The 24002-nt window shown below is 39.7% G+C and overlaps 2 protein-coding genes across 4 annotated transcripts in view; one reads left to right on the top strand and one right to left on the bottom strand.

Moving 5' to 3' along the window:
• The window catches only part of veph1 (ventricular zone expressed PH domain-containing 1), a 68736-nt gene that overhangs the window by 32254 nt on the left and 12480 nt on the right, over positions 1-24002 (bottom strand). For all 3 annotated transcript variants that reach the window (XM_077541290.1, XM_077541291.1, XM_077541292.1), the window contains exons 4-6: positions 20694-20868; positions 4239-4402; positions 2303-2512 (exon numbers count right to left, since the gene is read on the bottom strand). In XM_077541290.1, coding sequence (XP_077397416.1) covers positions 2303-2512; positions 4239-4402; positions 20694-20868 — 549 coding nt within the window. The remainder of the gene's footprint in view (positions 1-2302; positions 2513-4238; positions 4403-20693; positions 20869-24002) is intronic.
• On the top strand, positions 11640-18578 carry ptx3a (pentraxin 3, long a). The gene is made up of 4 exons (XM_077541257.1): positions 11640-11965; positions 14635-14794; positions 14998-15422; positions 16846-18578. Exons 1-4 carry the CDS (start codon positions 11827-11829, stop codon positions 17511-17513), a joined length of 1392 nt encoding a protein of 463 aa, XP_077397383.1. The 5' UTR covers positions 11640-11826; the 3' UTR covers positions 17514-18578.

The following is a 24002-nucleotide window of genomic DNA, read 5'->3' on the forward strand; positions in this document are numbered from 1 at the left end:
TAGAAGCCTGAGACATAAGACACCTGAATTGCTTCGCTTCACTTATTTTCTATTTTTGAGGTCTCACTGAGAAGATGAATTAAGTTGACATGTTTGGACCAAACAAACAGTGAAAATGGTCACTCAATGCAGATGAAGTCCTTCAGGAGCTAAAGGAAGCAAGAAAAAATTGCGCAACCAGTAAGAGGAGATGTGTGTGCGGGGGGCAACACTAAGTTACAGGAGGCACTGCCATCACTAGGAGGTCTCTGCAGAGTAATTTCCCAGAAAATCAGGCCTTATTTTCCAAATAGTTCCAATGTGAAGAAATACAGGACACTATGACCCAAATGATCTGTGTGTTAGTATGGACTAAAGCTCAACTTGCAGTTTTTTTTCACATGGAAGATGGACATAAGATGGTGTTGCGCTGTCTCTTTATAAGTGTGTATATGAACTTGTGTTTATCACAGTTTTTCTATGTTGGTTTACAAGACGTGACGCAACCCGGGTTGATCGGCGATCCCGGTGGTTGGGATATTTTGCGATCATTTTTACGTGACAGATGCATACTGTTGCGCACGTCAACCTCTGAAAATATATTGAAAAAAATGATCGCACCAATAATTTGTATTTTATGAATGAATGATGTCGTTGTCCTCTCTGGATGCAGCATATTCTTAGTAGATTGGGTCCTATGTGTGTGTGTGTGTTTTGATCTTAAAGGGAAGTCAACCCCCCCAAAAACTTCTTGGCAATAATATATGTGACCTCACTAGTCTAAACATGACATTTTGATTAATATTACATGTGTGGAATAGGAGTTAAGCAGCAAAATCCAGCCGTTTTTATCCATCTCTGGGGGTGGCTATTTTGCCATTTGCTGTCGACTGAAGATGACATCACAGTTGCTCAGGTCTCAGGTAAGAACCAATATCAGTTAACAACCAATCACAGCTCAGGTTCAGAAAACAGGTGAGCTGCGATTGGTCGTTGCCTGAGGCCTGAGTGTCATGATGAAGGTATGTGGAGCGAGTGGTTGAGGGGAGATGGACCCATTGGAATGAAACAGAAAATAACTCTATTTACTGGAACCAGGTAGAAGACCGGATGGAGTGTGAGCAGACTGGTTGCCATGACTGGACTGAATGTGGACAGACTTGGCAGGACGTGGACAGACTTGGGCAGGACAGACTTGGCAGGATGTGAGAGAGGAACACTCGGATTGGATGTGAGAGATGACCACTTGGCTTGGATGTGAGAGAGGAACACTTTGCTTGGACGAGAGAGAAACTTGACCAGACGTAGAGAAACTTGACCAGACGTAGAGAAACTTGACCAGACTTAGAGAAACTTGACCAGACAAAGAGAAACTTGACCCAACAGCAACAAAGCACCACACCAGGACAAGACAAGACAATACTACCTCAACGCGTGAACAAACCCCACTGACTAAATACAACACTAACGAGACACTTACAAGACACACCTGGGAAACACAGCAGGCAGAGGGCACGAATTAGCAACACAAATGGGGAGGGGAGACACACACAGGTGGACGAGGTTAACTATGACGAGACTAGGGGAGACAAAACCGGACAACAGACAACATAAACACCCCAAACTAAACCAGAACCCAACCCCCCAAATCCGAAACATGACACTGAGCAACTGTGATGTCATCTTCAGTCGACAGCAAGTGTCAAAATGGACGCCCCCTGAGATGGACAAAAACGGCTGGATTTTGCTTCATAACTCATATTCCACAAATGTAATATTAATCAGAATGATTTTTTATACTAGTGAGGTCATATATTATTGTCAAGAAATGTTTACGGTTGACTTACACTTTAAGAATGCGGAGTACAAATTGGTACATTGAGAATAGATGCCTGCGATTGGCTGGCAACCAGTTCAGGGTGTCCCCCACCCACTGCCCAAAGCCGGCTGAGATAGGCTCCAGCACCCTCCGCGACCCTTGTGAGGATTAAGCGGTCAAGAAAATGGATGAATGGATGAGAATAGATGCTACGATAATTTAAAGTGGTTTCCCTTATAGGGACCTGATTTTAGGCTCCAGCTCCCTGTGACCCTAAACAGGCTAATCAGTATACAAAATGAATGGATGGATATACTTCATGGAATTCTTTGTTTTCTGTTTTAGTCTAGTCATGTTATTTAATTGGAGTTGGTTAAATGGAATCATTACAACTCAGTATGCAAAAATGCAGCCAGGTCATCAATTCAGTTCAAAGACTTTCCCCATGAGTCATTTGTCCATTGTGTGTGCTTCAAGTGTGCATGCATGCGTGTGTATGTGTACCTCACTGATGATGCCCACAGCACCATGGATTTTGGCCACGTGACCCAAGAGAGCGGGCCATTGTTGTCCGGCAGTCCGGAGCTTTGGCAGACAGCTGACTAGCGAGGAGGGGCTGGCTTGAGACACATCCACCAGAGTGCCTAAAATGGCCTCAATTAGAGACTGGTTGCCTAGGTAACTGACGAGGGCAGGCACCTGGGGGCTCAACATCTGAAGAAGAAAAAAATAAAATAAAATAAAATAAAAGAGTTGTGGTCATACCTTTATAATAACTCCTGCAACATACAGTGGTTTTGGTAGCGTGCGGAATGACAAAGCAGAAAGTTGAATGTCTCTTTAAGAGGTGAAGATCAGAGCGAGATGAACAGTGCGGCAACTGATGATAAACAAAGACATGACTGTCGGACCGTCTGGAAACAGTCTGTTCCTCCTCATTATCCATAGCTAGACAGAATTGAATCAGACGAATGCAGAACACTCCTGCTGCTTCAATTAAAGTCATTTCATCTGAATAATCACATTTACATCAAAAGTGTAACCAGCTCTTCAACATTTCTTCCTTTGAATGCTTTCATATACATTCTGAGCTGGGAAATGGAAAGACACAACACAACATGAGCTCTGTTTGCTGTTATGTGTATACAATCAACATCCTGCTCCAACACACCTGATTTAAATGATTAGGACGGTTATCAGACAGTTTTGGGATCTCAGTAGTAGTAAATCACGCCCTAATTTATGGTGTTTAAAAAAACGGTTCCCCTTCACTGTGGGCCAGATGATCAACTAGCACATTTATTTAGAGATCCTGATTTGACTTTAAACATTCTTTTTGGTCCCACTCTAAACAGAGTAAAATATACACTTGAAAGAGAGTAAAATATTCAGAGTAAAATTTACTCCAAGTATTTTTTTAGTGTGTATGAGGAGAATGTTCCTATCACATGAAAAAAAAAAAGCATTAAAGATTGTTCATGCAGAAATTCTGTCAATTTTGCAATGAGAGATATTACTCAGGTTTCCATCCAAATGAAGTGTGCCGTCACATTGAGAGCTAATGTTAATAAAGAGATTTAAAATTGCATGAATGTTTTTTTTCCTTTAATTATAAAAAAAATTGTGTTTCTTTGTCTCCCCTAACTTATCTTACTTTATTATCTGCCATTGTTACATAGTATCGGTCGAAATGTGCGACGTATATCCGGTCTTGTAGTCGCCTATTCACAAAAGCTGTTTCCATAGCCAAAATGTGCATTTTCCTTTTTCGATACACTTCAATATCCACTCCCTCCAAGTGTAAAAAAAACATTTTTGCAAATTTTTGGGCCTTTTTTAGAATTTCTGGCAGTTTTTTCACAATTAATGAAAATTCAAAAAAAAAAAAAAAAAAAGGCTGATGGAAACCCACCTATTGACAAAAAAAAAAAAAAAAAAAAAGTTTCACAAGGGTTGAGGAACAAACTCAAGACCTTCAGCTTGGAAGAGTGCCACTCTACCACATGAGCTATGCCACCCCTACTGTTTGCTTATATTCAAAAGTTTTTGGTCTCTTGGAGGTACGGAGATTCCAGCTGACATGAGCGATACACTAACACACAGTTGGAGGTGCATGGATGAGGGAGTCAGATTGGCTGTCCCAAACTGAAGTTGTGGGTTTGTTCCTCAACCCTTGAGTGATTTTTATTTATTTTTTTACTCTCTTCCAAGTGTAAATTATACTGATTAGAGTGGGACCAAATAAACTATGTTAAGAGTAAAATTTGCTCTGCAGTGTCTGCAATAATTAGCAAAAATGTGACAATATGCACTTTTTAACATTGCAGTATCTATTGTTGTCTATGATTTTGAGCACTAGTGTTGAAGGCTTATTTTGTTCCCCACGCGAGTAGTCCTGATGTTCCGTCAAGCAACACGCAGAAAATAAATACAATCTCACCAGTGGATGTTGCTCTGCCACCATTTGAAGCAATCTGATGAGGTGTTGTTGTTCTGCGCAATCTAGTTGTGACATGACAGCGGTGAGCTTGCCAAGGTGACGGTGTATGATATCAGGTTGTCTGGGGTAGACTGAGGGGAGCACACGGAGGAGCATGTGATTGCCTGTGGACAGACATGGAAAGATAGAACTTATTGTGTGCAAAGAACAAAGGTCACCTTTTTTATTTGGATCATGCATTTGTACAAGTATTTGAAATGATCTCAGTAATGTGTACTAATACCACCGGATTCCTATAGATAGGTAGGAGTAGTGGATCAGATGAATTACTACTAGTCGGGTACAAATGTGCTCCTTGCCTAATAAAAGATTATTATAAAATGGTTATATCTGAATGTGTAACACGTGTTGCTGAAAGCTCTGATTCATATTGGAAGAATAGATGCACCAAACAAACAAGTACACAGCACAACAGAACGTGTTGTACTTAGCAAACATCTTAAAACAATTTAACTCACTGACTCAACACAATTGACTTTTCAAGAGTCGAACTTTTGGGTCCCACAGAGAACTACAAAGAAGAAATTGAGCAGGAAATAAAGTACATGTATGTCTTATTCAATTTTGGGGATTATACAGAATATGTCACAGATGCTCCAGAGTCTGTGACAAATTACAGTGCAGATGTTGGATTTCCCGAATCCGGTGGTGGCCATCGATAATAGGCAAAAAGCTTGTTGAATGGAAGAATAAAAAATAAATAAAATAAAAAATCTTATAAGACAGCAACTTTTATGGCTGTACAATGCTTACTTAACAAGCCATATATATATATATATATATATATATATATATATATATATATATATATATATATATATATATATATATATATATGTAAAACAGATCAGGATTGGTGAATTATTACACTCTCTGAAATAACATTTTACAAATGCTTTTATCTCGTCCTGATAGCACTGATAAAAGACTAAAAGTGTTCACAATACTGCTTGATGTGTTATGACTGTGTTTTGGGTTGGGTCATGGGTTCATTATGTTGTTACTGTCTTGATGAGGATATGTTATTTTGTAGTTGCTATGCAGTTGCTATGTTCATTGTGATGATGAAGTTCTCAGTTGATACGTCCTCTAAGACGTCACTCTTATTTTGTCTAGTCGTTCTTATTGCGTCATATTGGCCTTTACGCTGTCATATAAAATTATGGCTTTAAGTGGCTCAGCATGTCGAGGTTGCCTATCACTGCTTGTCCATGCAAGCTGTCATTCCAGGTCGCTTATGTGAATCCAGCCCTGCTCTCTGTTGTTACTTTGTATTTTTGTACACAAAGACTCTCTTTCCCAACTCCCATGTTTTGATTGCGCTTCGGTCCTAACTTACATGCCATGATGATTGCGAATTGGGAACAAGGAACTGATGTACATTTTAACCACATGCTTCAACAACTGCCTTGCAAGCTAAGAGCCCAATCAATTTAATCTAAACAGAAGCACAACAATCCCTGAAGGTTTGAGGAAAATAACTAGCGCACTGGTAGAAAACAAGTAGAATGGCAAGTGTGTTATGGATCTGTTTCAAATTTCGAAGGCAGCACATACTTTGTAAAACTGTTCATGGCCGAAATTGTCATGTTTCGCTTTTGGGTGTTGGGTTTTGGTTTAGTTTGGGGTGTTTATGTGTCTGTTGTCCGGTTTTGTCTCCCCTAGTCTCGTCATAGTTAACCTCGTCCACCTGTGTGTCTCCCCTCCCCGTTTGTGTTGCTAATTAGTGCCCCCTGCCTGCTGTGTTTCCCCAGGTGTGTCTTGTTAGTGTCTCGTTAGTGTTGTATTTAGTCAGTGGGGTTTGTTCACATGTCGAGTTAGCATTGTCTTGTCTTGTCTGTTCCAGTTGAGGTGTGCAAGCAATGTTAGTAGCGTCTAGGTCTAGTCAAGTTCCTCTACGTCTAGGCCACGTTTCTCTACGTCTAGTCCAAGTTTCTCATCGTCTTGTCAAGTGTTCTCTCGTCCACGCCAAGTGGTCTCCACGTCAACTCAAGTCATCTCCACGTCAATTCAAGTCTGTCCTGCCACGTGTGTCCACGTCATGCCAAGTCTGTCCACGTTCTGCCACGTCTGTCCACGTCATGCCAAGTCTGTCCACGTTCTGCCATGTCTGTCCTGCCAAGTCTGTCCACGTTCTGCCAAGTCTGTCCTGCCACGTCTGTCCACGTCCAGTCCAGTCATGTCAACCATCTTCCCAAGTCTGTCCACGTCATGCTAAGTCTGTCCACGTTCTGCCAAGTCTGTCCTGCCACGTCTGTCCACATCATGCCCAGTCTGTCCACATCCAGTCCAGTCATGTCAACCATCTTCCCCTTTCCCAGTCAAGCCTTGGTCCACAGTCTGCTCACGTTCCATGCCGTCCTGTCCGTCACCCTCTTTGTCCATAAAGTTCCTCACGTTTCCCTTCCTGTCTCCATGCCTTGTTCCTCCGCCATTGGGTCCATTCACCACATCCATATGCCACACAACGTGACACAAATTAAATACTGTACATAACTTGTCTAAATATAATCTATTGTCCAGTTAACGTTTTACATCAAGGTGATTCACAGTTATGAGTAACTCATCTTAACGAACTGCTGCTTAATGCATCAGTCATACTTGTTCGTCCACTTCCCCGTCCAGTACACTTAAGATCCAGCTCTTCATAAAATTAGACACATACTCCACCGGTCATGTACAGAGACGGACCTTTTTATAGCCATGAGGCTGAAGCTGAAGCATTTATGGGACTCTTCTGAGGAATGTTAAGGGTCTGCACAGGAACACGTTGTGGGGGATTTTAAGCGTTAGACTCTTGGTCCCACAGGCATGCACACATCTAAACATATGGAGCACATGTGGGAGAATAATATATACAGTGGGAAAACTTGTAACATTCCCCTTTTAAGCTCTGCATACACTGGATGATTTCAGAGGTGTTGTTTTTAAATCCCAGCTCACACTTTGACAGTAAATCTCCCACACTATATGCTGTCGTTGGTGCTGGTCCATTTATTACCTGAAGATGTCACACGTGTGAAATCTCTTATCTTTAGTGCTGGAAACCAAATAAAAACACAGATGGTCATCTTTCATGCCATTGTTGGATTGGATGTTCTTTTTGTTTTTTTCATTTTGAAGGGAAATCTATACGGCTTGTCGTCATTAGGGTGCCTCGGGGCCCCAGGTGAGCTGGGGCCTATCCCAGCTGACTTGGTGTGAGGTGGGACACACCCTGGGCTGGTCGCCAGACAAACGCAGACAAAAGGTGACATGCATTTAGATAATTACATAATGGGAAGAAAAATACTGAAAATTACCGTGGTAACAAAACCACAAAATGACAAAATCATTATGTTAAAATTGTGCAAAGAAACCATTAGAGCTGTCTTCATATTGGATTTATGAAGACGTGCTGTACGTGAAGACCACATGTGCACTTCTCATAGACCACAGCAGCATGTTTGGGCTTCTCTGCTTATTTTTGAAATATTAAAGCCTCACATTTAATATACAACATCTTCGCTAGCCTGTCTCCAAGTTGCTTGACATGGACCATAAATTAGGATTGTTTGCTCTTCCTCTGACATTCTGCAGAAATGTCTAATATACAGTATATTAAACATCACCCATCCTTTTCAGTTGGCTTGTTGTGCAAGAGAAATAATACTGGATGTGGTGTGAATCTTCAGTGGAGTGAAGCTTTGAACATTTGCAAACATAAAAGACAACACATCAACAAAAAAAAAATAAAGTTTCAACAAAATTTGCAAAAATAGACCTCTAAACCCTGAAATTCAAACAAGTCTCAGGCGTAATGTCACTAAAGCTGTCCAATCGTGCCCGACCTCAGTTCAGTGAGCATCGAAACGCAATTTAAATTTACGGCCCCCTCAAAATATGTCAACATACAGCCATTAATGTCTAAACCGCTGGCAACAAAAGTGAGCACACCCTTAAGTAAAAATGTCCAAATAGCCCCCAAAGTGTCATCAATTTGTGTGACCACCATTATTTTATTGAGTTTACCAGACCTACCCAAGTTGCCACTGGAATCCTCTTCCACTGCTCCAAGACATCATTACAGTGTTGGTGGCTTTGAATTTAGGTCTGCGATGGCTGTTTGTGGGGTCATTATATTGGTGGAAAACCACTCTGCAGCCCAATTTCTGGAAGGACGGGTACATGCTCTGCAGACCGAATAAATTATATTTCTCTTTCTTTAGTAGGAATCACTTGTGTCTGAAGTTATGGAACAACCTGTGATGCAGCACAATGAGATTGAGTCAGCATTTCATACTGCTGAGTCAGCAGTGACTGAACATGAAAACTGTTTTTTAGTGCCACTTTCCATCATTTCAGCACGAGTCAGCATTGTCAGGAAGTAAAGGAAAAATTTTGTTATGTTTCCAACATCTCATTTACACATTCATAGCGAGAGTGACGTGCTGTGACTTTCGATTGCTGCGTATGAGACTGCAACAGCAAGTAGCCTAACAATTTATGTTAAATCTCAAATTGTGCAAAAGAGAAGAGTCGGATGTGCCATTGCAACATAAAGGAGGCAATATATATATATTTTTTTTTTGCACACATTTCTACAGCAATCTGAGCTGCTTCTCCCATCTATAGAATAATATCCATCCATCCATCCATGCATCCATCCATCCATCCATTTTCTTAGCCGCTTTTCCTCACAAGGGTCGCGTGGGTGCTGGAGCCTATCCCAGCTGGCTTCGGGCAGTAGGCGAGCACACATAGACGAACAACCACTCACACTCACAATCACACCTACGGACAATTTAGAGTGTTCAATTAACCTGCCAAGCATGTCTTTGGAATGTGGGAGGAAACCGGAGTACCCGGAGAAAACCCACGCAAGCACGGGGAGAACATGCAAACTCCACCCAGAAAAGCCGAACCCCGGACTCGATCTCACGGAGGCAAAAGTGCTAACCAGCCATTCACCGTGCCGCCCTCTTTCGAATAATATTACAGTAAAATTCTGTCTATTAAGAACTTTTTTTTATGCTGCACGTACATTATATAGCGTACAAATATGAGTACAAAATTTGCCAAACTTGCTGTAAGAAATAAACACAAGTGGAAACAGCACAAAGCAACACTGAAGTGGAAATCTGCAAGTGCCACATCAAAATACTGTTAAACAAAATACTGCGACAAAAATAAGTTTAAGAATCTGAACTTTACAGTACTGTAGTATTAGTTTATGTATCTCATTGGCAAAGTCGATGCATCATTTGGATAATGGATATTCCAAGGCACAAAAAAAAAAAAAGGAGTTTCACACCTCTGTTCTAAGGTAACGTAAACTACAATTAAACAGCAACATTTACAACAAAATTCATGGTAGATCATGAAACCACTATTTTATTCCACCCAGCTAATGAGCAGGTACAATAAACAAATATGCAAAGAGACGCAACTAAGAAGACACAAAGAAAGGCTGCACAAAGCCGCCAAATCTTCAAATCCCATGAGGAAGTCATTAGGGCCATCCGCTACACTGAACACACAAAAGCACACACACACACATAAAGAAACATACAATCCCTACAGCTATATACATAACCAACAGCAGAAAACAGTGAAACCATTTAAAAATTCATTTAGAAAACGGTGTCACTTTCACACAAGCACACACAAACTCTGCATGGGGCAAAAATCAATCTCTCTCTCCTCTTCCATTACCTGTTTCCCCTCCTCCCTGTGTGTGAGTCGCTACAGCGGCAGTAATATCTGATTACGACATAGAGGCTACCTCCAACGACGCATTACTCACTGCCTTGCCGTATTTGCTCTCAGGCTGGGGCACTGCTCACATTTCAACAGCACAAAGAGAGTTAGGCATATGCTCTGGTTTTATTTGAATGTGATCATTTTTAAAATGCAGCATGAAATGAAATAAAACGTACCACAAGATAGAGTCATACATGACTTCTTCCAGGCAGGCTAAAAAAAAAAAAAGTAGGGAAAAAACTTATGTTACATGGAACAATTATCTTCGATTTCTCTCAATGTGCAATAATTGTGTAATGGGGTTGAAAAAAAATACTCCATGAAGAAATTCATGCTATTCGATAAAGCCCACACTGTGCAAAAACCTGTGGAATTAAACGTCCACAAATAAACTAAATATGACCCACAAAATTCCAATATTGAATAATACACGTTTTCAATGGTTGCATCATATCTTTTGACAGACTTCCTTCAGCAATTGGATTACTTCATAAAAAAGAGAAAAAGAATAAAGGTTCCCTTTACACATTCTGTATGTTACTAGTACCACAAATGAGTGAAAATTGGTAATATAAAAACAGTGCTTTGTCGGATGTTGTCGACTTCCAATTTGTTTGTATTATGACACAATTTTCCCTAAGAAATAATCCTAAACATGTCCCATCTTTCTTTTATAAAAGCCTTATGTGATTGGGGCCAACGGGAATTTCAGTCACACAGTGTGTTGAGCACACCAAGTGGAGCGAGGGAGGGGCCAGACTGCATATTGCTATATGGTGAGAGACCACATGCAGCTAGAGTGAAAACAAAAAATAGTGTCAAAACACAAAGTAAAAGGTGTACAGATTTTAAAGGTAAGAGTTGAAGGACAGAGTGAAGGCATTCCAAAATTAAAATTTCCTATACTCTGATGTAAAATGTAAAAATTATGCCAACCACCGTTAATATAATAAGGCTTCTGAAGTCTTGTGTCACTGATAACTATTTTTCCCCAAAAGGTGAAAGTCTAATTTGAAGATCGCTGTAAAATTTGTGTTGACATCTGAGATTACTTACAGTTTTTGGCCCAAACTCAAGTAGAAAGTATTTACAACCTTCCTTTCTTCTGAAAAACAGTATTTCATAAAAATCATTATCAGTAGTAATGAAAAGGATGGGGGCCAAAGTGCTGACCATATCATCTCTAAAGTTAAAAGTAATAGTAAAAGGCATACCTTGCTCCTAATAGTGAGTCGCTTATCTCCCCATAAACTGATGTAAAACCTGTAATTATGTTTCATTAAAGCAATGACCTTCAGGAGATTTATTTGCATGCCAACAGTTTATAGACAAATACAGTTAAGTCAATGTTAAGCTCTCATATATAATGCCGTTGAATAATTGAAAACAAACAAGTTGTGCGTGAGTTGAATTCAACAAGGCCCATTCTTTGACTCTGAAGCTGGCTGGACTAGACGACACCGCTCGGCTTCCTGCCAAGGATTGCTCAGCATTTAACAAGAAAGAATGGGAGCGGTAGAGAGGAAGAGGGGGAGGATGTGGAGGGGGAGGAACAAAAGTTGCATGAGGTATCAGGGAGGGAGCGCTTGAAAAAGAGAGTGGTGGACCGTAGAAAGCGCGAGACCGGAGGGGACCACGGTGACCGACAGAGCATTTCCTCACATGCACGCAAAAACAGAGAGAAACACAAGGAGGCAAGACATTTTCCTCACACATCTGTTTTATTTGCCCACCTGTGCACACTCACCCACACATACACATACACACGCACGCACAGCAGAGCAGCATGTTGTATTGGAGGCTCCCTCTGGCAGTGGGTGCCTGGTCGATGTGTGTGTGTCTGACTCTGACCTATGACGACGATATCGAAGTCAACTATGCTGACACCTACTACAACGAAATCACAGAGGACGAGACACCAGAACGTAAGTGTTACACTTTCCCCAATGAATTCCATATTTTAATGTGTTTCCCAGTTGGGCTTTTATTTGAATCTGTTTTTTCATATTCAGATCTAATCATTATGTTACAGCAGTGGCTGTTACTAGTATATAGTGTGCATAAGAGGGCTGTGTAATTTGTTTTGTGATAGATTAGAATTATATTGCTGGTTAGATTACAGATTGTAATACAGTGAAAGATCCAAAATTGCACCAAAAATGTTTGGAGAAACAAAAAAAAGCCTCCGAAGTAGAACAGGCTAATATCTTTATCAACAGCTATTTGTGCCAACAAACTACAAGTGGTGGTAAAGAAGAAAATTGTAAAAATAAATAAATAATAATAATAATAATAACCTTGAATTGAGAATTGAATGTGTAAGTCATACCTAGCAACAAAGCAATCACAAATCTGAAGATCTTATGGTGCATTTCAACTGATTGGCTAATATACAACACTTAATCAATTCTAACAATACCCAGAAAATGCCACTAGGGGGCGGTGTTGCTTGTCAAACACCTACATCTAAACTCTCCATTACGATTTTGTCAGATGTCTTCAAAGAGTGAATAGCTTTCATTTATTTGTGTTATATTTTAGAGAGTCTTCCCTTTATATTTTTATTGTACTTAAAAAAAAAAAAGTGCCCATACATCTATTGTCTATCTATACATCGATCTATCCATCCGTCTATTGAGCACAAAACAACGAAAGGAAAAAGAATAAGAAGCTAAAGGCTGGTTTAAAATCAGAACAACTAGGAAGTTCAACAGAACCCCTACAAATGAATAAATAAATAAAAATCAGAAAACACTATCTCAGATGTTAGAACGTAATGCTAGTGTGATCTCGTGTGTGCGTGTGCACGCACACACAGCTTGCATGTTGCATGTTTGTTGATTTAAACTTAGCGGGAGTTCTCAGTTAAACAGCAGCAAACGTTGTTCCAAGATCAACCTAGTTTTTATAAAGCTGAATGAATATAATTTAGTGTACTATGAGACTATTAGTAGTGCAAGTAATGAAGAAGAAAAACTGGTCACACTACAAGAAAACAGTGAAATTATTGAAGAAAGGAATTCTAACCAGAGACACACTAAAACCTCTCTGGGAATGTAGTGTTTAAGCACACCTTTGCTAACTGTCTCAACCCCATAATTTAATAATAATAATGCAATGAGTTGAAGATCAAAATTATGTAATTTCATTCACAGACCCACTGAAACCTACTACAAATATTTATCTGACCTACTTTTGTAAGTCACTGTAAGGAGCCAGAGCAGAATGCCTCAAGGGTTTTTTCTCTCTGTCGGAATTCAACACCCTGAAACGTACCTTTGACTTACAACTACAGGAAGCAGATTCGTTTAAGGTCAATCTGGAGGTAGTAAGGAATTACGTCGCTAGCGTGGAGGAGGCATGGAAAAACTGCTGGGTGGAGGACGCCATTCAAAACAATTCCCAGGTGTAATATGAGATGTAATTTCTTCAAAACATCCCAAAGATCGAGAACTAAAGAAAACTTTTCACCCTGAAGTTTGTACCACTTAGAAGTTAATGCTGATTGTGCTGCTAGCTAACAGTTAGCTAATTAATCCGTGCCCCCAATGCTGCATTTCTTCTTAGCTTTTGGCTTTGATATGATTGAATTTCCATGTAATCCGTCCATCAACTGAAAATGTCATATCTTTCCCAGCCAAACAGCATTATATTAACTCATTTGCTCCCAAAGACGTATTTATACGTTTTTTTTGGGTTTTTTTTTAATGCTAGAGCAAACAGAAGAGCTTTGATGCAGCCTCTGAACTGAAGAGAACGCTTGAATCCAAGGTAGTTGTTACAAAAACGGCCAGCAGGTGGCAGCAGAGTATAAGAGATCAACCTGGGCCATGTTGCAAAAAAACTCTTTTCCCCACTGTTTTAAACAGATTTGTGAATAATGGTTAAACTTAGCTATATTCCAATGCTAATTGCTGCAAAACGGAAACATAAAAATATACTTTTTTTCCTAATGAAAGAAGAGATGCTAAACCTTCTTTTGGTAGGTTCCATGTTTTTTTAACAAATAGAACACAATATTCTGTGGGCCTTGCAAAATCAATCAAAATGCAGTAAAACAGCTGGGAGTGAATGAGTTAATTAGGTGCAGCTCCCGATAGATTACAGTGGGTGCGTACTGTAGTTTTACTCATGATGGGTGGGCAATCACCTCTGTAACTTTTACAGTTGTCTGCCTTCCAAATGCTTTACGTAGTCATGTCAAAACGGATCCATGTGGCTTTCACAGTTCTGCTCAGCGGACCTCAACCACACCAGAGTGTTTGCAAGACCATCTTTTAAAGCTGACTGGGTCCATTTGTTTGGTGCAGCCCAGGGTTTGGATGATCACCAGAATTCCTTTTAACCAAACAAAACTTGCCAACGGTTAACACACCCTCGATGTCAGACAATTAACTTAGGTCATTCCCAACTTCAAAGTGCTTTTGGTACCCAGAAGTAGAAAACAAATGACCCACATACTCCCATTTGTTCCACTCTACAAGCCTTTTTGTACTTCAAGACAAAATACAAAAGACATTTAACTATCAAATTTGCAGGAGGAATTTGTCATGTTAACTAAGTTGTATTTTCTCATTCCGTTGTCTCTCTCTAGCCACACCGAGTGCTGCCCCCTGTAGTTCTCCAGACCTCACTAAATGGGACAAAATCTTCTCAATGCTGGAGAATAGCCAGATGAGGGAGAACATGCTTCTCCAGTACGCCGATGACATCGTCAAAGTGGAGATGGGGTCTCTGCGTGGGGAAATACTCAGGTCAGTTGGATGACTGAATGAGATTATGCAACAATGGTTCTGCTGACAAAAAGTATCCGGATCCTGTTGAGTAACATCTGATATTTTACAATTTCCAAAGTGATGATCACTTGAGTCATCCAAAAGTTATAGCGTCATTATATTTAGTCATAATGGATTGCGATTAGTCCATTCTGATCCTTGATGTTGTTTCCGTTGACTAGGTTTGTGGCCCAATATGGTGGCTCCTGTGGGGTTGCAGTGGAGACAGCCGGAAGGAGAATGGCCTTGCAGTTGGAAGGACGACTACGGGAATCCCTTGAACGATTAAAATTCGGAGATTACATTCCCAATGCTGGTGGTAATTCTGTTGGGAATTCAAACAACCTTGAGGCGATGCTACAACAGCTTCTCTCGGCCACACGAAGCCAAGCGACCCGACTTGGCAAGCTAGAAACGAGCTGCTTCAACAACCCAGAAGGTGCGAAAGCAACATCGCAACTTCCACAGGGTGGAAGAGCTAGTCACAGAGAGCAGGAGGTCACAACACAGGAAGTCGCTTGGGAGGCAGCTTTGGCTGTGCTGCAGCAGACAAGAATGGAGATCCAGGACGTACTAAGTTCATCACGGCACAGACATTTGCCTGCAGGTAAACTGTCAGTTGTCTCATCTTTCTCCTTTAGAATACCAGAATCTGTCCTAATTTCTCTCTCTGAGTTTGTCTTCATTTTTTTTTTTTTTTTACTTGACATCTGAATTCAGAGCAAGTTTCTTGACACATTCAGGTCATTCTTCAAATCCAATAATGAGAACCCCCCTTTATTTCTCAGCAGTCAGTGACTAATCTCACGTCTCATGTATTTCCTCAATGCCTTGTTGTCTCCGGGCCCTTCTTTTCGATTTGCTGACAGTAGTGTCTGTTGATATAGTATGGTTAACCTTTTCAGCACTGTTCATCTTCACTCAAGTTATTTCTGGTACCTAAACATAGCATATTATATTTATACTTAGTGCACACTCGAAAATTACAATCTCCATCCCAAAACAAGCAAACAAGCATTTGGAAATTAAACAACAACCATACTGAACTGACAATGAACAAAAAAAACAAAAAAAACAAAAAAACCTTTCAAATGGTTTCAGTCCAAACTTTCTTTTATAGGTAGGTCACTGCATAAACACTGAAGGAAAAGAAGAAGAAAAAAAAAACATGATTCCATTATGTCCTGGAATTATTCCATTTGAATTAATGAAAGGATTAGGCTATAATGCACAAGAGGGAGATGCGATCACAAGATCATCATGATAAATCCACACCACAAACCCTGGGGATAAACCAAACCAGATGGGAATCATCATGAGAACACCCAGTATGTCCAAAATGTACTCTTTCACCAATATTACAAGAGTGGCAGAGAACTGTGAGAGAACGACCATCTAAATTTGGATTTTAGCCATAAAATTCTATTTTCAATTGAATAAGATAAGATTTTAATCACATATTTCCACAAATAATGTGTACCTCAGTTGGCAAATGCCAATTTATGTCAAAATATAGAACCAAGTGTCAGAGAACACAAATTTACCTTTAACTTGTTTTACATGGGGTTCTGCAGAGCTCAATCTAAAGTCACATTTCTTTTAACATCAAATCCAAATCATCAAAATGTATGATAATATAAAATGATTCAAATGTTGCCCTCATCCAGTGATTGATTTGACCTCTTCTCTTCACCCATGTTATGCCCCATCAAATGCGCTACTTTTTCATTTATCTTCTAAGTTGATTAACAAGTAAAGCCTGTTCAGCTGTTAATGATCCATTTCATTTAAAAACAGTAAAACTGTCATTATCTTTTTTTATCTTTTGTAACTTTAATGCATGTGAAGAATAGTCTTACTCGGGTGTGTCAGAGACCTCTTCAGCTTCATGAAATTGATCTTTGTTCCCCTCTGCATTCATCCATTTGTAACTGCCATAAAGTGCTATATGTGAATATAGTATACACTGTGTATCATCAGAGGATTGAGTCATTCCTTCATGATCTCTATTACTCCCTCTTGTCACGCAGGTAATGAGATGGCAATCCTGTTCCCCATGCGTTCCCGTCGCATCTACACTTCAGTGATACCAGATGTCCCTCTTTCACTGTCCTCCTTCACCGTTTGTCTGTGGGTGAAGCCAGTCGCAGTCTCCAACAAAACAGTTCTGTTCTCTTACGGTAACCGTCGCAACCCCTATGAGATCCAACTCTTGCTCAGCCACACTTCAGCCCTGTTCACCATAGGAGGAGAGACTCACCTGGTGGAGGCACGAGGTGTCACCAAGCCAAAAGGTCCTACCGAATGGCTCCACCTATGTGGGTCATGGTCCTCTGAGCAGGGCCTGGCATCTTTGTGGGCAGGTGGGAAAAAGGTTGCTTCCACACCGGGAGTGGCGGAAGGACACATCCTGCCAGACGGAGGCTCACTCCAGCTGGGACAGGAAAGGAACGGTTGCTGCCCTCTGACCCCGAGCAGCAGCGGGAACGGGGTGCCAGGGTTTGAGGCAGGGTTCGATCCCAAGCTGGCATTCGCAGGAACAATGACAGGAGTGAACATGTGGGACAAAGTGCTGCCGGAGGAGATGATTTCCCAGATGGCTTTGAAAGAGGGCCAAGGATGCGAGCAGAGGGGGAACATCGTGGCGTGGGGTGTGACGGAGATGGTGCCACATGGAGGCGCTCTATTCATCAACTAAAATAGACCCACTGACATTCATCAGCATTGTCCTTGCCTCTCACAAACTTTTGTAATCGCTCTCATGCTAAAACTGAGGAAACTTTCACTTTGTGCAAATATTTCAATGTTTATTTTTGTACCACAATTATTTCAATTGAGGCCATTTCTCACACTGACTGCTCGCTGCAACACACAAACACTGTCAAGCATTCATCTTGGGAAACGTGTTGCAGTAGGAAACGTGCTGCAAGCAATGTTTACCAAAGACCTAATTAGGGTGAAAGAAAGAGTCCATTGTGAAAGTGAGCAATTTCTGAGCCAATAAATAAAAGAACTCAGCAGACACAAGAGAGGGTAACCAGAAATTAAAAAAAAATAAAATAAAAAAATAAAATATAAAAATAATAATAATCAATTTCATTGTAGCACCATTTTTTTACTATTATTGAAAATGTTGTGTCATTTTGGTCTACCTAGTTTTGTCATAGATGGCAAAATCCATCTTTTTGGCATGTCAAACTTGGTATTTGCGTTCCTAAACTAAGAGTCATAGAGTCATTAAGAGGTACCGTGTAAAGAGATTTGCGATGTAATGAGCGATGCAACATGCGATCTATCCAATACTTGTGAGTGAGAAAACTGCTGTGCATGCTTCCTGCAAGCATAGCCAGCTCTAGAAATAACTGCTTTGCACAGTTCCATTTTCTTTCACTTTTCTCACCACCAAGCTCAGTCATTCCCTTGCATTGCTTTGTACTCATCAACGTGTTTACATTCATATTAGCCATTCTGTCTGCTATGTCAGCCCATCCCGTACTTTTTACACTTAGTGTAATATATGTTTATCAGATTTTTTTGTAATGCAGTTACACTGTTTTATTTGTCATTTGAGATAGATTTTTTTTCATGTATATATATGTGAGGGCAATGTTTACAAGGTCTGGTCTTTTGTGAGTTAAATTGTCTTGTAGAATGCTGTATATTAATTGAATATGGTTTCCCTGGAAATGTCAACGGGTGAAAATGAATGTATTTTGTATATAAATGTATTTTGAACGCAGTATGTGGTATGAATAAACCTATAACAGTGTATTTGTTTGCCCAAGTGTTTGGTTTTTGAGAGAAACATTTCCTTTTGTGGCTAAAAGATGGGTTTTCAAAAGATATTGATTAAAAACGAAGCAAGTACAGGAATAAAAATAGTAAAATAGTGTAAAAAGGTATTGATTGATTAATTATTTTTTTTTTATACTATTCTTATCTTCTTTTGGGTCAGGAGTGAGCTGGAGCCAAACCCAGCTGACTGTACGAGAGCGAACGCACCTTGAATTGGTCATCATCCAATTGCAGCTCACAGGGCAATAATACAATATAAAATATAGTGTAGTATTTTTATTGTAAACTATTACATAATATGAAAAATAATTAGGCTATTATACAGTTTTGTCAAGTCAAGTCTATGCTGCTATCACAGACTAAAATGCTATTAAAATTCTATTATTATTATTATTATTATTATTATTATTATTATTATTATTATAAGGACCTCTTCTATGGAAAGTAAATATCCTTGATATAAATTTTATTTTTTTTTAATTCTCAAGCTCACATTACATGGTACCTCTATCTGAAGAGCAAAGAATTCTGGATGACATAAGTTAAAAGCAAATATGATGGACGAAGCTTTAAAAAAATAATAAAAGCCAATAAACTGAACACTCAAAGAACTTTCGAACCTCCTGGTCTCGGCCTCTCAAGACAAAGTAGGATAGATGCGTGTTTCTTAGCTGAGCAGTCCTGCTTGATAAATGACATTTTAAAAATGTACTCATGCAACCAAGATATCACAAACTCCATCATTCACCTCACCCATTACATTAGCATACGTCCTTCACACACTGCTGCTGAAGAAAGAGGTAATCTGTTTTTGCTTCTATGAGCTGCATGTGTAAGCACGTGTTTTGCACGTTTCCATTCCTGTGTTTACATTGCGCTGTTTACGTTCCGTTCCAAGGACGGTTGACATTAAGGAGCAACACAGGAGTGAACTACGTCAGAGCTCAGTTTATCTGGTGCAACAGCACAAAAAAAAAAAAAGCATAATTCGGAATTAGTACTTTAAAGTCCTCATCTGTCTACTGTGTGGTTGTGTCATGGTCTGGCTTGAAAAAGGACCACCATCACTTTGTCACCCCCGGTGAGCTGCACCAGCGGGTTTTTATGCAATTTTATCGATAAGATCTTTTTGGCATCAGTTTCCTCTCATTCATTTCTTTCTCACTCAGCTTTCTTCCCGTTTAAAGCATTAGAGTGTTATCCCGGGGTCAACGATTTCAGCACGACCACATCACAGCTGACAGAGCATTTACTTGATACAGCACAAATAAAATGTAAATTGTACACATTCAAATGAAAAACTCATTAAAATATATTGTAGCCCCTTCTCTAGTCATTCCTCTTCAGATCATGACTGAGTGGCAAACGGTGCATGCAGCAGGGCCATGAACGTAAATGTATACAACCTGAGTACATTTCCATTTAAACATATCTAAGACAAGAAATCTGACAAAGTATGACATAGACATACACATATTTCATAAACATTACTTTCACTGGCTGGCTATAATCACATGGTAGTACTGTACATTGAGGTGAGATTTGGCAATTTTTTATTAAAATTAAGATTCCGAATATGATTCAATATGCATTAACAAAGGGCTATAAGTGGCATTGTGGGGTGACATTATTTGAATGTTAACCTTGTAATTAAGGGGAACCTGCAGCCAGGTCATTTTTGGTAAGTCTATGGAGGGATATGGATACATGACTGTGGCTAATGATTGCATGATATATTGAACAGTATTATATTTAGGACTAAGAATATACAATCTTTTGTCATTAGATTTGCTTAATGTGTGTATCTTTCCTGTTACTCATTCATTAATGTCAGAATTCTGTGATAATTATTATGTTGTGTAGTCGTTCTAAATTTGTCGCTATGCTGTGAAAAACACATGTCCATTTTTATTTTACTTTATTATTTTTTTAGGTTTTTGGGATGTCTGCATTCAGTTTCACTCCTAAACGTAAAAATGACAAAAATTGGCATATTTTCTACACCTATGTATGCACCATCATAATCAAAGAATGCGTGAGTGTCAATATTTCATTCAGCATAATACTGTGAGAACTGTCCAACCTGCAAGCACGCTGAGAGTTATGGCCTCCGTATGTTCAGCCAGTAGATCGATCTCGACCATAGCAGCCAGCGAAAGATAACTGGACATGTTCCTGCTCAGCTCTCTGTTTCCTCTATGCAGGAAGCGCACCGCCACCGGGACAGCCAGCACCATGACTGACGGACAACTGTAATTCTGCGAACAAAGAGAGAGGAGAATGACGGAACAAGCAAATCGACGATCACCAGTCGAATATAGTAAAAGTTTGGAATGTGACGAAAATATGTGAGTGCAGATGGCAGACCTCCAATGAGGCTCAAACAACATCTACATGAAAAAAAATGTGAGGGGTTACAAATTACAATGTAGGATCTTAATATACAAACTAAACAGATTCAATTGAATTCAGATCGATTACATAATTATGAGGGAACAAAAGCATAAAGTACACTCAGTTAAAACTTGTGTTTTAGTATGGGTATGCACTATTGGTCACATTATTTTGCTTAATTGTGTTATATTTGTTTGTTGCTAAAATACCAGTGTGGATCAAACTTCTGAAGATAATTCCTTGTTAGTTTCTACATTCTTGGCCAATAAAGGTGATTATGATTCTGATTACGATATTAAAGGTTACAACAAAGAATACTTAAATTTGGATGCATGTGCTTGCATTTTTATTTATTTTTTTTTATGTTAAAATGTTAAATGTGATGTGAAAGACTCAGAACAGCTAAGAAAGAAAGAAAGAAAGAAAGAAAGAAAGAAAGAAAGAAAGAAATATAAGCGGGCATAAACAGAGAATTAATATTTTGACAGCATTCTAATGACATCATCAATGTGTGGACTGAACTTTAATAGCAACCTATTTTGGAAGAATAACTTCTATAGTGCAGTACTTCAACTACCACAGGGTGACATTAAGCATCTGCATTAATATGGACTGTCTCCATTTGTCCACATACGAGACAGCAAATGCGCCTCCTGTTCTGAAGGGGAAACGCTGCAGAAAGACCCTTCAACAAAAGGAAGCAGCAGGTGGACAGAGATGTGCTAGCGCCCTCAACTGGTGAAATGGAGATGGCTAAGGTTATTAGTGCATGAGTTTGTGATCTGTCTCTGATGCATAAATAGTATAATACACTTGGTGACATGATGGAGAAATATGTTTAACATGTTACATATGTTAGCATTATTCCTGCAATAAAAGACAATTAAAGATGCACAAGATTGTGGAGAGTGTTGAAATGTTTGTCCATTCATCCAGATCAGACAGCAGACCAGAGTCAACATCTCTGTTTTAGTTTACCCCAAAAGTGTGTGATGGGCTTGAAGCTGAAGTTTTATTCCTTTTATTAAATATTAATTTTATTAAATATTAATTCAAGACCAAATTAAATTATACACATTTTGAACGTTGAAACTGCATTTTTGTACATAGATAAATGTTTGATATATGATAGATAGCAAACACTTTTTCCAGATAAAATGCAATTAATAAATGAATTGCAATAATCATAAATTACATTACATAAAATGAGTAGATGGGGCGAGCTTGATGTACATAGTGCTTTCCTAGGCAGAGTTAGATATGGTGTGCTGTTTCAGACAGCCCGATGCCTGGAAGTGTGACCCCCCCCCCCCCCCCCCCCCCCCCCCTCCAACCAAACATTCTGTTATGTTGGTCCTAGGACTTCATGCTTTTCAATGTGCAATAATTGTACTACAATGAGCAGGCAGGACAAGGTTCATGTACATAGTGCTTTCCTAGCCAACGTTAGCTAGAGGGTGCTGTTTCAGGCAGCGAAATCGAAATTATACATATTCGGCATTCGGCATAATAGAAATGCTGTGATTGGCTGGTGGCCAATTCAAGGTGTACTGATTCCTGCCTTTGACCCACTGTGATATAGACTCCAGGAAACCCACAACCCTATGAGGAAGGATAAGACATGCACTCTCGATTTATTGAGAGAAAAAAAAGAATCCCTTTGAAACTACATTTCTTACAGTTCAAAATGGTATCTATTCAAATGTGTGGGACAGTCGGTGAAACACGTACCTCTTGGTCTGTTTTAAATTAACCTTCACCTGGTCGTTTCATTCAGGAGGTCAAACACTAGTGCTGACAATGACGCAGTACTGTAGATCACACAGCTCTTTCGTGAGAGTACAATATATGGAGGGTGAAAGCCATTACTGTACACTGTGTGTGCATGTGTGCGATGCATGTTACAACCTGCTGTGCTATCAATGCCTGACTGAATGCTCAGTGTTTAGTTGTCTGCCTCTCTAAAGATGGCAGTTCGAGCATCTGCGGATGAAACGACAGCAAGTCAAAGTGAGAACAGAAGGACAAAAGAGAAGACAGATGGTCAGAGGGTAAAGAAAATGAAAGAGCAGCTGAAGCTGAAGAGATCCCGTGATAGCTGTTGGGACTTTGGACAGCAGAACCAGGAGTTGTCAGTTGTGTGTGAGTGTGTGCGTGTCCTTAAGACTGCCTCATTACAAGGGTATTAAGCACATTCTTATTCCCACAGCGAGTATAGGAGGAAGAACAAAAGAGAATCTGACCTTACATCATGTAGCTGTGGGGCTCTGGTGTGGGAATGTACAGGCTCAAGGGTAACTCAGCTTGGGTATGCCCCACTAGATGGCGCTCTTTTTTTTAATTAATTTATTTTTTTTAATCTCTCATTCTCTTTAGGTGATTTCTCCAACCACCCATCCATTTTCTATACCATTTTACTGTTCAAGGTCACATGGCGCTGGAACCTATCCCATGCTGATTTTGGGCGAAAGGCAGATTCAACCCTTGACTGGTCGCTCCTCAATCACAGGGCACAGATAGAGACAACAATCATTCACATTGTCACTCAGGCAAGTGAACAATTACATCAGGGAGTCAGGACTCTTAGGTTATAAAAGAAATACTGTGTGTGAAATTGCCATGTTACAATGCCAGGCTTATGAGATATAAATTTAATGAGCCCAAGATGAACTCAATCTCTGCCAGCCCAATTACAATGGAGTGGATGGATGGATAGATAGATAGATAGATAGATAGATAGATAGATAGATAGATAGATAGATAGATAGATAGATAGATAGATAGATAGATAGATAGATAGATAGATAGATAGATGATGGTGATTATTATTATTATTATTATTATTATTATTATTATTATTATTATTATTATTATTATTATTATTATTACCTGCGATTGGCTGGCAACCAGTCCAGGGTGTCCCCCGCCTACTGCCCAGAGCCAGCTGAGATAGGCGCCAGCACCCCCCGTGACCCTTGTGAGGAATAAGCGGCCAAGA

The sequence above is a fragment of the Festucalex cinctus genome, chromosome 13 (assembly GCF_051991245.1).
Source record: "Festucalex cinctus isolate MCC-2025b chromosome 13, RoL_Fcin_1.0, whole genome shotgun sequence".
NCBI classification, from domain to species: Eukaryota; Metazoa; Chordata; class Actinopteri; order Syngnathiformes; family Syngnathidae; genus Festucalex; species Festucalex cinctus.